Genomic DNA, 13742 nt, shown 5'->3' on the forward strand with positions numbered 1-13742 from the left:
ATCACTCGAATCATCTTCAGGTGATAAGGAGTTGATCGAATGAAGTTTACCAAATCGTCTACACTTGTACATACACAAATAAGGGTATAATCGAGGATGAGCCAAAATAGTAAAAAGAAGGCCATTTGAAGAATAAAGTGGTCACACTGGTAAGGAAATTCATGTTGACATGACAATTGAAGGGGATAAATTAAACCTGCTAGAAATTCCAAGGTATGATTAGCTCATGCATGAAGTCCACAATTATGTTACCCAATTATGACAAGGCAATTTGCATCCTCCTCATCATCTCCCTCAAGTCCATCTTAGAGAGTTTCCGCTCAACCCAACAATAAATGTCAAAATGTTTTAAGAATAAGATCCACTTAAAACAATTTCTTGAACTTCACACTCTAATGTCATCCTCTCTGTGCAAAGGTAATATATTTATCAACTAATGGAGAACTACCTGGTAAAAGTATTCTAATATTAAAGTCAACTCAAATTTGATTTGTTAAAACAATTAATGTTATAATAAAAACATAATTAATATTTTAAAAACCATGTACTTATATCTATAGCTTTTTCCATAAGCTTTTGATTAAAGTCAATCTAATTACAACCCAATTCTCTTTAAACATGATTAACATATTTATGTTAATTAGATGTTTAGTTGATTTTAATTGTAATCAATCAGTTTTCTTCATTCCTCGAGCAATCGATCACACTATTGCCATCGACATGTATCGGTCAATAGATAGAGTACAAAATTCATAACTCAAACTCGAGCATGAGCTAATCTCATGTGCAAAAGAGAAACTCATTTTTCTTGTGATACAAGGAATTTAATTAATTGAATTGCCTCCATTGCAGACTGGATGTAATAGATTGTAAGTGAGGGGTCACTTTTGTAGAGGTGAATGAGCAAGACAAAAAAAAAATTATAATGCCAGAGTACAGAAAAAAGAATGACATCAATTTTATAGCCTGTTCTAGGATTACAACAACAGGAGGTAGAAAAGCCTCTAGCTCAAACTACACGCTTAATTAGGCCATTATTCTGAAAAGTCTAAAATGAAATTTTAAGCAAACATAAACTACATGAATCAAGGGATTCATGCTACAAACATGACATACTAAAACGTACAAGTGATTGAGTAAATCTCTTTCATTTACTTATTCTTGCATCCGGTAAGATAGGTCCGTGCAAGCAAGAAATACTTCTCTTTCTGTCTTTTGTATTCCTTGTATCGAAGGAAAAAGTAACCAAGATAATCAAATTCAATTGGGGACATCTTTGCCTGTTTATCATCAGAAACAATATCAACAAACAATAAAGGGCGTGGTTCGACTAAGAAAGCATTGAGAATAAAAGAGGAAAATATACTACCTGAATCACACCCCACAATGCCCAGAAAACGTGAGAGGCAAGGGAAAATGTATTTGCCTCAACATACAAAGCTTCAAGATCTTTCTCGGGCACCTGTATTATATTAAGTAAATGATGATCTTAAAGAAACACAGGAGATATCTATTATAGGGCACGAAAATAAACTAATATTCGTATTTCCAATAACTTATGTACCCTGAAGTGCAAGTGTTTTTCATGCTACAATATTGCTAAGTACCATATATATGCACCAAGGCATACTGAGATAAGGCTATTTCAAGTTAAAGTCAAATTTGAATATACTTCAAGGGTACGACAAAAGTGGGGATTTCGGGAGATATTTAGACAGTTTTATGTAACAAAGATCAGCCTTAGGCAGACAAAAGTGGGGATTTCGGGAGATATTTAGGCAGTTTTATGTAACAAAGATCAGCCTTAGGCACATCCGCAAAAGGAAACTTCACTCCAACAGGAAAGGCAACCTAATATAGTTGATACACCAAAGGGCTAGAGTGTCGAAGTGATTAAAGGCTAATGGAAAATAAGATGATCATGGCATAATTGATGGATTGTGTACATCTTATTTTTTAGATGATTGACAATCTGGAAACAGTGAAATAAAATACAAAAGAAATATTTAATCCCATTCACTGTGATTGGTACCTCATGAGGTCTTTCAGGTTGTAAGTAATGCCTGAAGAAATGGTATTGTTCATTTATATTTGGGTACCTGCATTATGAAAATGATGAACTGAAGTAACAAAGAAAAACCTAATTAAAAGAGAGAAACAAGGATAAAGAACTCACAAGTCGAAGTCACAATCAAAACCAGCATATTCTGCAAAGTGGTTTCCTATGTCATAGCCTCTATAGTTGTATGATGCATATTCATAATCAATGAAGTAAAGTTTATCTGGAGAAATGTCAGACTAAATTAAGAAAAAACAAAAGATGAAAACCTCATCAATTAATAAAAAAGCTGGTTATCTAAACATCATCTCTTCACATGTGAATGTTAAAATATTTGTGAATTCCAGAGTTTGTTATAAACTGAATGAATAGATTCACATCAGAAATTCCTGTTAACAAACAAACTAATTAAAAAAACAAACGCATTACTTATTCAAAAAAATACTCATTGTGTTGGTTTATGACTAATGTTGTGTACTTCTTCTGCTTTAATTTAAATCCCGAATAATTAAAATTGGAGTTAGTATACTAAGCTCTTGATCCAAACGGTGAGGTAATTTTGTACTCATTTAGCAACCATTGGAGAAAAACAGATATAACAACTTTTCTTGAACAAAACCATGCAACACCGTCACATTTTTAATTTTGATAATGTTTCCTAATCCGAAATAAGTAAATTGTACCAATGCTTGGCTCATGAGTATATCATACACGCATTTTACGAAGAAAGATAAAGGAAATGTTAAAACTGTGTGTGTGTGTGTGGATGCAGTGATGATATAGAACTCCCAACTCTTGAGAATGAGTTCATAGACATGGCGTGCATAGAATAGCAAGCACAATAAATAAGCTACTGCCTTTTCTACAATAAATAAATAAATACATTAACAAGTAGAAGCACAGGCATGCTTACAAGCGAGGTATTTAGATACCTTCTTCATAATTAATCATTATATTTCCAGAAAGCAAGTCGTTGTGAGCAAAAATTACAGGAGATTTGAGTAGATCACACAATCCCTGTCACAAAAAATATATATATAAAACCCAGTCAAGAGAAGAAATTATGACCATAAATAAAATGAACCAATGACTACAACTAATTTAGCCTTTTCAATAAAAAAATGGTTTAATTAAGTTTTAAGTATCTCATAAATTTGGGTATTTTAAATTGAATCCTTATCAAAAAATTGTTTTATTGAGTGCTCAAATGTTTTCTTATTTTCGTTTAAATACCTCACCGTTTGATTTTTGCCATTTACGGTATGGTGTAACTGATACTTCTCATCTATAACTCACCGATCAACTCATTTTTTTCTCTCAAATCTCCTCCAACTCGCTCCTTTCCAATAGAGTTGATTGGCAAGTTGGAGATGGGAAGACGAAAGTAATGGTCATGTCATCCCGGCAAAATCAAACGGTAGGATACTAAGGTTAAAACGAAAAATATTTGATGCACTCAATAGAGCAGAAATTTTTAATAGGAACTTAATTGAAAATTTCCCTAATTGATGAGGTACTTAAAACTTAATTAAGCCAAAAAATAATCTTCACAAGCACAAATGAGATGGAAAAGATTATGCCTGGAAACTTTGGCCCTTTCTTTGTTGGGCATGTCCTAATAAATATTTAGCAAAAGTGATTGGACATTGACAGCAAAATAGATGGTAGTCACCACTAAAAATATAAACTTAACTTTCAAATCTAGTTATTAGAGTTGGACTTCAAATATGTTGATAATTTATATTCGTTTGACCCCTGAATTACAATCAAAGATAAAAACAAATATAACAGCTAAGAAACGTCGGAAAGAGCAACTACCTTGAGCTCAACAATTTCATCATGAATTTCCTTGAATGAAATCGTTTCATAAGTCTTCCGGATTTCACTATCATCAAATTCAAGAACAGATGCTGGAAGAAAAAGTGGCTACTCAAATACTAATAATACAAATCTTTCAGGCATAAACATACAGAAGCCGTTGTCAAAAGCATATTGCATGAGGTTAATCTAGCTTGATGATAGTTTTAATATATTGAAGTAGTACATCATCACATAGGACTACGAATACAGAATGAAAAGCGTAAGGAACTTTTAGGTAACAAAAAACACACCCCAAAAGATTGTATATTTATAAATGATTCTATTAGTCCAAAAACAATGACAGATTTTTCACAAGACATAACAGATCATTCTGGTATTATAAGTTACTTTCAAAACATTCCCTAGCATGTGATCTTTAAAAAAAAGTTGCTTTCAAAACTAAATATCAGAGAATGGTGAAACTGAAAAGACTAAAAAGGGGAGTTCAAAACTTCAGAGAAGGAATGATAGAAATCAACAAATCAAATTGACTTCAAACAAAATTACAGAAGTAACTCATTAATTGAAATAGAATCGGACAAAGACCACACTACAAGAAAGAAAATATAATAGACCTTTCTCAAAGAACTTCCAAACATCATTCCATAATTGAGGTTCCTTTGAACTTGGAATTTCTACATAATGAAATCTTTTAAGTTGCTTAGCTATTTTAGCAGCAAGCTTTGGTTCCCGCATATCTGCCACGGAGAAAATGTATTTACGAAGTCATTAAACCAGTGTAGCGGTAAACAAAGTATAATAACAGATAATTGAGAACTTCAGCTTAGAGCCTCCTCATGATCAAAAGTCAGCATCAAGTCTTAGGTTGGGTTAGGGAAGTACATAGTTGCTACATTTAAAGATAGTTGAGCATTCATGAAGTTTTCCCATTTGTACCTGAAGGTGATAGAGTTTGAGCATTAATAAAAGATTGCACCATGCCATTCCCAAATATGCCGAGCCACTTAGCACCAAATCCTGCAGCTGTGATGAATTTGGTAGCCTAAACACCAAATTTTACACCAAACTTCAAGTAAAACCATTGAGTAAAATACAGATAAGCAACTAATTTAACAATTATAAACTATAATCTTTTTTCACCATAAGAATTCATATCTTTCTCTGATCACAATCTAAACCAACATCCACCATAAGAATTCATATCTTTCTCTGATCACAATCTAAACCAACATCCTCCGTGCACATCTAAGCAGGGATATAAATGAATAGTATACCTACAATTTCATCAAGTTTTCTCTTTCTTTTCTTATGGATTAATGAACAAAGTTTTGCAGCACATCATCTACAAGGGACTTATGTTGATATGGATTTCAACAGTTTTTAAAGTCGTGGTTTGCTTATCCCTTCCTAATAAGTATTATTTTAACTTTTAATTTGGCCTTATCTCTAAGGCAGAATAAATGAAAATGAAATCCATAATACATACTCAAGAAATTATATATTTATATTGAAAGACATTTTTAAATCCTACTCCCAAAAAGTATAAAAGCCATGCAACATCATCTAACATAGGAAACAAAAATTTGCATAAGATTATTTTAATTATTTTCTTATGCTGCTTCAGAAAGTGGAGAAAAATAATTCAACAATAATAAAGGAATAAATAATTGAATTACCAAATTTATCTCAACTGAAGATTAGTAAGCTCAAAATGAAAGCTAAAGTTTAACTTTACAATTAGAGGTGTCAATTTATCCCTGTGTGTGTCCAAGGGCTAGCTCACTATAATGGTCCAATTTTTTCCCAACTAACGAGGAGTTTTTAAGCCCACTTAGTAAGGGGGTGGACCATGGCTTAAAGGCTTCCAGCCTACAAGTTATGTCTATATCAAAAATTGTTTTCCTCAACTGATTACAAAAAATATAAATAATTTCAACTCGACCGGACTAGAGTTCCTGAACTTGATCTCAAACAAAATAACTTTAACTCAGCCTCAACCTAAAATATCTTTAACTAAACCAAAACCATAGTACATTAGTTTAACCCCAATAAAGGTAATTTTAACTTGACCTCAATCTCGCTAGAGTATCTTGAACTCAAACCTTTGGGTATGTTCAACTCAACTTTGACCAAGATATTTCAATTCCATCTCAACTAAGGCATCTTCTCCATGGTCTCAGCCGTATATCAGCCTTAACCAAAGCCTCTTTAGCTTGGCCATGGCTAGACCATTGTCAGTTCAACCTTGACCAAAGTATTTTTACCTTGGCCTCAATCACATTATTTGAATTCTACCTCAACTAGACTAATTTCACACCAGCCTCTACCAGAGCATCTTCAACTCAATTTTAACTAGGGTATCTTCAACTCGACCACGACCCAGGCATTTTCAGCTTGGCAGTGCCGGAGAACAACTTCGGCTTGGCATTAGCCAAAACATCTCCAGACTGGGCCTAGGTCAAAATTTTAAAATTAAGGCCCATGGGATGACCCAAACCCACATGGGTTGACCTGGTTTGACAAATCTACTTGCAATGGTAAATCGATGAAAATCTTAGCCCATCAACAAATAATAAAATATGACAAAATCCTGGAAAGTATTACTGCAAGCTTGCCACAAGCATACGTACATTTCAGTTACCCTTAACATTCAATTATTCATCAACCAGAGAACAACATTGCAGAAATAACAAGATATAGACGGCTACTTCAACACTAGATGACTGCAATATTTGACTCAAGAAAGGACGCACAAGCATTCAGTGACATGGCTAGTTTTGTATGTAATCATGCAGTACAGTGTCTAACCTGCAATTCCCGCTGACGATCTATAATGTACTCAGTGTTGGGTCCATACAATCTGATGGTTATAATTTCCTCAATACAATTTTCTTGTTTAACTGAAACCTTGAGTACTGACAGACAATGACAAATGCATCAACGACATCAACAACAACACAATACTACGGATGAGCGACAAGCAATTAAACAACCAGATGAAAGTTTAGCTGACTCTATTTCTGGATTTGTGAAGTAAACCGTTCACCAGACATAGCCATTCAGCATGTGAAAATCAAGCTTGAGATGAACAAGAATTTAATTCTTTCTTCAAAAAAACAACATTAACAGAACAACTCACACAAATTTGTAATTCCCCCGGAAATTTTCTCAACAGCAAAGCAAGAATCATCCAAATCTGCCCACGCCTTGAACATGTCCTTGCACATATTTCTGCAAGAAACAAAACAAAACAAAACAAAAAAAAGAACGGGAAATGATGCAATTTCAGGAATAGAGATGAAACTGATTTAGCAACGTTTAATAACATAAACAAACAAAAAATCAACGGTTCAACATTGAAAGTCATATTCTATTTTAGGCATCACACCCCACTCAACACCTAATCCAAAGAAATTGAACAATTCTAATTAATCTAGAACCGCCAAACCCCAATTGATACCTCTTCCCAGCAAAACCTGACCCACCCACTTTCCCACCGTTTCCCAGCAACCATACCCAGAAACAAAGAAACCCATGAAAGTTCAAACGAGAAGCGCGCGAAAAAGAAAAAAAAAAAAACTTTATTCTTTATTTTTATTGAAAAGGAAAGAAAAAAAAATGAGAATCACGTACAGGACGAGAGGTGTCATATGAGGAAGTTCGAGCGAAGGGTCGATGGTAAGCTGCGAGGGATGAATCTTGGAGACATAGTTATGGCTAGCTTGTTCTGCGACTTCAACGGGGTTCCAGATCTTAACCTCTGCACCCATTGATTGAACCAAACGAGAAGAGAGAGAAAAAAAAAACAAATAACGAAGGAGGGCAAAAAAGAAGAACACTAGAATTTGTTTACATCCAAATAATATAAATAGTATACATAGAAACACAATATTTTATAATCAAAATAAAGTTAAAAATTGTTTTAAAGTTTTGACTAAAAAAAGAAATGAAAAAGAGAAAAAAAAACTAATGAATTTCAAAATTTTTCTTTGGCCAAAATATCGATTAGAAGATTTAGCTTATATAAATCGTTATTGATTTAATACCCAAAATAGAAACCGTTTCAATATAGTAAAGATATGTATCCGCGTGTGAAAATTCGTTAATCTAATTTTATCTTCTATTTAGCCTATTTATCTATCATGGGAAAATATGTTTGACAAAAATTTTGTTGTGTGGTGTTGCATACTTTCAAATCAGAGGTGTCTCCTACTATGTAACAAATTTTTATTTTAAAAACAGATTAAAAAATTAAAAAAATCAAAAATACATAACATATTTTTAACATTAGTATTATAAAAAATACCTGATTATATCAAATTATTAAAAAAACTAAAAAGCATAAAAAAAAAGCATGATCAAAATTAAAGGATCTTAATTCCGATATGACTAAGTTAGACAGCAGACGCCACCGCCTATTTTCCCGTCCGGCGTCATTGTGATTTGACGCCTGCTTAATTGGTTGATTTTATGGAATCTTAGTTAGTTAATTTAATGTTGCTTCCGGCAACAAAACACCATTTCCTAAAATAAATAGTCATTAGTCAAAATTTAGTTTAGATTCCATACGTCATATAAATATATATATATATATATATATATATATATATATATATATATATAAATTTTAGGATTTTTTTTTCTAATTTACTTTTTATATCTAAATTTTGTAACATTTTATCTTTTGAATTTTTCTCTTTCCTACAAATTTGGGATACGTCTCTAATTGTATTCATTAATACAAAAATTATATTTTATGACGTACAAAAACAAACTATGACGTACATAGTTTTGTACGTTATAATATGTCTACACATTCGTTCTAACATGTATTTTATTGGATTTAATATGTGATTTTTGTTCTTATATATCATTCAATTTAATTGATTTATTTTTACCTAATTTAGAATCTTCAATTTATACTTCAATTATTAATATATTTTTTAGAAAAATATAAAATTTATAAATTTTTCTTTCTCATTTTTCGAAATACATTATAATATTTTATGACGTACAAAAATGAACTATGACGTCCATAATTTTGTACGTAGGTCTACACATTCATAAAATATGATTTTTATACTAGTGATTATCTACTATCTGACATCATTTTTAACATACATTATCATATGGTTCATGCATTATGGTAATACTGAGTACGTTACACTTAAAAGACAAAGGTTGAAAAAGTTAATCCTTTCTTTCTTTATAACTTCTAAATTTAAAAAATATATTTTATTTCCGTTTTCTTATTTACAAACTTATAATCTCTAAATATTGTTTCATTTATTTTTAATTTAAATTCTTTTATATTATCATATTAATGTATAATACTTCAATAAATATGCAATAAAATTTTCAATTTCAAATAAAATAAATATAAATTGTTGGTTATTTTATTTTTCAATATTTAAAATAAAAATTTCCAATCATACTCTCTATTTTATAGATATAATAGCAATGCTAAACTTTTATTAACAAATTATTTATTATTTACTTAAACCAGTAATGAATAATCAGCAAAATTATCAGTTTAAATTTGAAACAATTTTATATTTCTAATACATTATAATATAATAAAACAATATCTTTACACTTATTAAAATTTGATACCAATCATCGTTAATAACGATATTTTATTTTAAAATTTATATTACACAAGACCAATTAATATTAATTTACATTATATTATGTGATTTATTATTTTAATAAATTTTAATTTTAATATTTTATTTAGAAAAATAATATAATTTTAAGTAATCATTGTTTATTTTTTATTAATTATCAATTTCTAAAATAAGTGATGATATTTTATAGAAAATGAAAAAAAAAACATATACTTTAACAACTTCAAATTACAATTCAATCTTATAATTTAAAATGAATTATTAATTAGATGTTTCCTTCTAGGTGTCGAACTCTTATTTCAGTTTTTTATGCAATGGTGGATGATTCATTTATAAGTGTTTCATGGAGTTTGGAGGACCATTGCTCAAAACATTTCACATTGTCTTGAAAACCGGATAGACATAACTTAAAAACAAATGGAAGTTACTCAAAGCGGACGGGCATAGCGCAAAGTGGACGGGTGTAGCTCAAAGTGCTCCGGGTTGAAGACTAGGCGGACCTTCCCCCTTGTCTCTAAGACTGGGCAGGTTCGTTGAAGGCCGGACGGACTCCCTAATCGTTTTCGTACTCCTAGTTGTATTGTTCGTTCTCCCTCCTTCTCAAAGTCGTAGGGGTGAGTACCTGTTAAAGGCACTCCAACGCTCAAGTTAATAATATAACCGAGCAGTTCAAACAACAAATAATGCATGTATATTGTGCATCATGGTCATAAGTCATACCTGAGACATTTATTTATACTAGTTGTAATGGTTTTTTACCTTTTGTGGTCTTGATGACAATCCAATCACACCTTAACCTCCATTAAGGGTTTTAATGAGTTATTATTGTTTATAATCTAACCATGTGGTCGGTCAAGATTATTAGCCTGATAGTCGATCGACCTGGATGATCGACCGATCTTGGTGGTTGGTCAACCTGATGGATGGTCGACCCTAAGTGGTTGATCGGTTTTAGGTGGTTGGTTAGGCGGTACCTAGAAAACCATATGGTACAATAAGAATTCACGAAATTATGAATATGTAAAATAGATATACTGATGTGGTTAATAATTTACTTTAGAATTGAATTTTAGTTACAGAAGAACTTTATTTAAGAAAAAAAGTTATGTATGTTTTATTTTTTACCTAAACCTATATATGATATTTTAAATATTTATAAATTATTTAAATGTTAAAAATGACAATTAAAAAGATAAAAATAAAAAAAAATATATAATTATAGATATAATTGTGTATAAAACCAAATTTAGTTATTAAAATAAAAAATATTATAAACAATACTATGTAAATAACTTTTTATTATGAATAATCATTTAAAATTTTACAAAATAATTACTAAAATGATAAAAGAGTAAATAATGTTTTATAATAAATAATTATTTAAATTAAAATTAGATACTAAAATTATAAAACTAAAAAATAATTTTTTATTGTAAATAATTATTTAAATTTTTAAAAATTATTCAAATAAATAAAACTAAAAAACAAAATAAATGTTATCTATAAATACGAGTGTGGAAAGAAAGAAGTATCTACGGGGAAGGGGAACTGGTACTTTGACACGCCATAATGTTTATGGGTCCCACAGCAGCGAGGAAATTTGGGACAATTTTGTAACTACATTTTCATATTTTTTTTCAATTTGAATTTCAGTTCCAATTTCTCTCTTCGTGCCTAATCGCTCTGCATTTCATAGGTACCTTCTGTCATCTTCCCTCCTCATTTGATGGTTTAAATGTGTGCTCCATTCTTCAGCCACCACCGCACCCGATCCGTGGTCATTGCCGGTGCCATTGGTGGAATTGCCACCGCCGCGGCGGTTGGAGGGAAGCAGGCATTGAAGAAATACATATCAATCTAGCGAATGATTAGGTCAAGAGAGTAGAATGGGCATAGTAGCACAAATTACACGAATACTTTCAAGCTATTTGTCTTTTTATTACTTTTTTGTTGTTGTGCCTCATTGAAGAATTTATCGCCTTGATTTTGATGAAAAAGATTGTTGAGGATTGTTCACTCCCTTGGTTACCCTAATTTTTTAGGTGCAAAGATCTGGTACGAGCGTTATCTCCGACGATGGATGGGAATAAGGACGATGCTTTGAAATGTTTGAGAATCGGTAACTAGGCATTAGAAAACGGCGATCGTTCACTCGCGTTGAAGTTAGTGACGAAGGTGCTACCCGTCGACGATCTACTGTCCACGATAGAGGCGGAAACAAGGGACCAGTCCCCTGCCAAGAAAGTAAGAGGAAGAAAAACTTTCCAATTAGAGAAAGTGAGAGGAAGAAAAACTTTTATGAGATGTTCCGGTATAGGGCCGAGATCCAAACCACCTACACAATTTCCTCTATTCAACCTCCTGTCCAAGTTCTCTTGCGTGCTCCTGTGCTCCAGACGCCCGGAGGGTACCTACTAAAGGCACTCCGATGCTTAAGTCAGTTTAGTTATCCGATCGGGTATCTTAGCTCAGAGTTAAATGTGCAATAAATGAACCTATCTACCTGTGNCCTTTGACTCGTATTTATAGTGGTGGACATGGGCTTGGTATTAAGGTTACCTTAATTAAGGCCCAATTGTGGCCCAACCATCTAAAACACGAGATTACGCTAATCATTCTACACTTACCTTAATCCTGATGATCGTGACCGTCCGGGCATTGTGCCGACCGCACGCCTCCCCTTGGGTCTTATTCTACAGGTGGATCTTGCGTCCGCCCGTCCGGTTATGGCGTCACCGGGCAGCGGTCCTTAGCTGTCAGTAATGGCGGAAAGTGGAATGATACAAAAGCTGTGGTGTTAGCTGTTGGGTCTGTTCGGGTCATCCATTTTCTACGGCCGGCTTTGCCTACGCCGGATAGCAATGGTCGTCCGGCCTTTTCCCTGACCGTTCTCACGCTTGGGCTCTTGACGTACCGTCCGTCCGGTAGTGACCACGACCGGGCGGTGGTCCCTAGTACATGAGATATTGGGATTAGAGAAAAATTTCAATCCCTTCTAGACAGAAGACTTTAGAAATTCACAATCTTTTACAGGTAGAACTACATGTCACAGGAAGGAGAAATAACGGCTCCTATTGCAACGCAAGGCGCTGTAACAGTTTCTACAACTGGCCCGAAGCCCTGTTTAAGGTCTCCACTAAGTGTAATAGCTGACCAGCTACAGAGGTGCGACTACATTGGCTCTATCCGAACGAGGGATTCAACCAACCCTCTTTACGTTGAGCTTGAAAGACAACATCTTCAGCGCCCTAGTGGAGCTGTACTCAAGCCCTCCGAGACCGAAGACTTTAGAAATTCACTTAAGAATTCACAACCTTTTACAGGTAGAACTATAATCTTTGACAACATGTCAGAAGGAGAAATAACGGCTCCTACTGCAACACAAGGCGCTGTGACAGTTTCTACAACTGACCCGACGCCCTGTTCAAGGTCTTCACTAAGTGTAATAGCTGACCAGCTACAGAGGATCGGCCACATTGGCTCTTACCGAATGAGGGGTTCAACCAACCCCGTTTGCATTGACCTTGAAAGACAGAACATCTTCAGCGTCCCGGAGCTTGATGAGATACCTCTTGGTCTTGACTCAAACACATCCAAGAAGAGAAAGAGTTATATATGAAAGATGAAGGAAAACTCTTTATCTTAAGTCATTATGGAATACCTCTAATAAATTAGGAATATTTAGATTTTGTATTAAAGGTGGAGTAGTATAGAATTTCTTTTTAGACTTTGTATCAAGAGATGTGTAGAGTTTTTGAATAATCTTGTTTAAGTTGTAGAACAATATTCATGTTTAACTTAAGCTAATCTTGGATGATTACTTTTGTAACTTTAACTTGGTGTACGTTAGTTCATATGAGACATGATAGTCATATGACAAACACTTAGTGAAAGTTTTCTATAAAGATAATTGTTATATGTCATTTTTTTAGTAGAGAACTTTTGTTAAAGTGATTTTGAAATGTAGGAAAATATTAGAAGAAGGATTGAATAATGTTTTAAACTTTTTTGCAATTCAACACTTAATGATTATTGCAAGGGTTAAACAGTGTACAATAGTTGTTAGACACATGTATTTTTCAATAAAGTATTTAAGAAAATGTTTTAAACAAGGAAAACAATAACACAAATATTTTTATATTGGTTTGCTTAACTTAAACTATGTTCAATCTCCTTTAAGACCACTCAAGGGGTTCTATTAATATTTTACAAGATTACAATGAGTATAAACCACT

The 13742-nt window shown here is 32.9% G+C and overlaps 2 protein-coding genes across 4 annotated transcripts; one reads left to right on the forward strand and one right to left on the reverse strand.

Moving 5' to 3' along the window:
- Positions 1-865: 865 nt before the first annotated feature.
- Positions 866-7732, reverse strand: LOC106757858 (probable ethanolamine kinase). 2 transcript variants are annotated; one of them, XM_014640689.2, is made up of 11 exons: positions 7514-7731; positions 7020-7111; positions 6689-6795; positions 4817-4922; positions 4495-4617; positions 3878-3969; positions 2992-3076; positions 2177-2282; positions 2033-2099; positions 1370-1462; positions 866-1280 (listed from the first exon to the last, which is right to left on the reverse strand). In XM_014640689.2, the coding sequence occupies exons 1-11, from the start codon at positions 7648-7650 to the stop codon at positions 1152-1154; spliced, it is 1137 nt and encodes a 378-aa protein (XP_014496175.1). In that variant the 5' UTR covers positions 7651-7731; the 3' UTR covers positions 866-1151. The 2 variants fall into 2 exon arrangements, with proteins under 2 accessions (XP_014496175.1, XP_014496176.1); XM_014640690.2 differs by lacking the exon at positions 6689-6795 and having other exon boundaries at positions 4817-4903; positions 7514-7732.
- A 3416-nt stretch (positions 7733-11148) lies between these two features.
- LOC111241392 lies at positions 11149-13430 on the forward strand. 2 transcript variants are annotated; one of them, XM_022779011.1, is made up of 2 exons: positions 11149-11379; positions 11550-13430. In XM_022779011.1, the coding sequence occupies exon 2, from the start codon at positions 12551-12553 to the stop codon at positions 13124-13126; it is 576 nt and encodes a 191-aa protein (XP_022634732.1). In that variant the 5' UTR covers positions 11149-11379; positions 11550-12550; the 3' UTR covers positions 13127-13430. The 2 variants fall into 2 exon arrangements, with proteins under 2 accessions (XP_022634732.1, XP_022634733.1); XM_022779012.1 differs by having other exon boundaries at positions 11166-11203.
- The last annotated feature ends 312 nt before the right edge of the window (positions 13431-13742 follow it).

This window comes from Vigna radiata, chromosome 3 (genome assembly GCF_000741045.1).
Source record: "Vigna radiata var. radiata cultivar VC1973A chromosome 3, Vradiata_ver6, whole genome shotgun sequence".
Classification (NCBI taxonomy): domain Eukaryota; kingdom Viridiplantae; phylum Streptophyta; class Magnoliopsida; order Fabales; family Fabaceae; genus Vigna; species Vigna radiata.

Coding starts and splice junctions, on each gene's coding strand:
- LOC111241392 (XM_022779011.1), top strand. CDS start 12,551: ATGTCACAGGAAGGAGAAATAACGGCTCCTATTGCAACGCAAGGCGCT.
- LOC106757858 (XM_014640689.2), bottom strand. CDS start 7,650: ATGGGTGCAGAGGTTAAGATCTGGAACCCCGTTGAAGTCGCAGAACAA. Junction 3,970..4,494: donor TTGGAAGTTCTTTGAGAAAG/GTCTATTATATT, acceptor TTTTTCTTCCAG/CATCTGTTCTTGAATTTGAT. Junction 1,281..1,369: donor CATTGTGGGGTGTGATTCAG/GTAGTATATTTT, acceptor GATGATAAACAG/GCAAAGATGTCCCCAATTGA.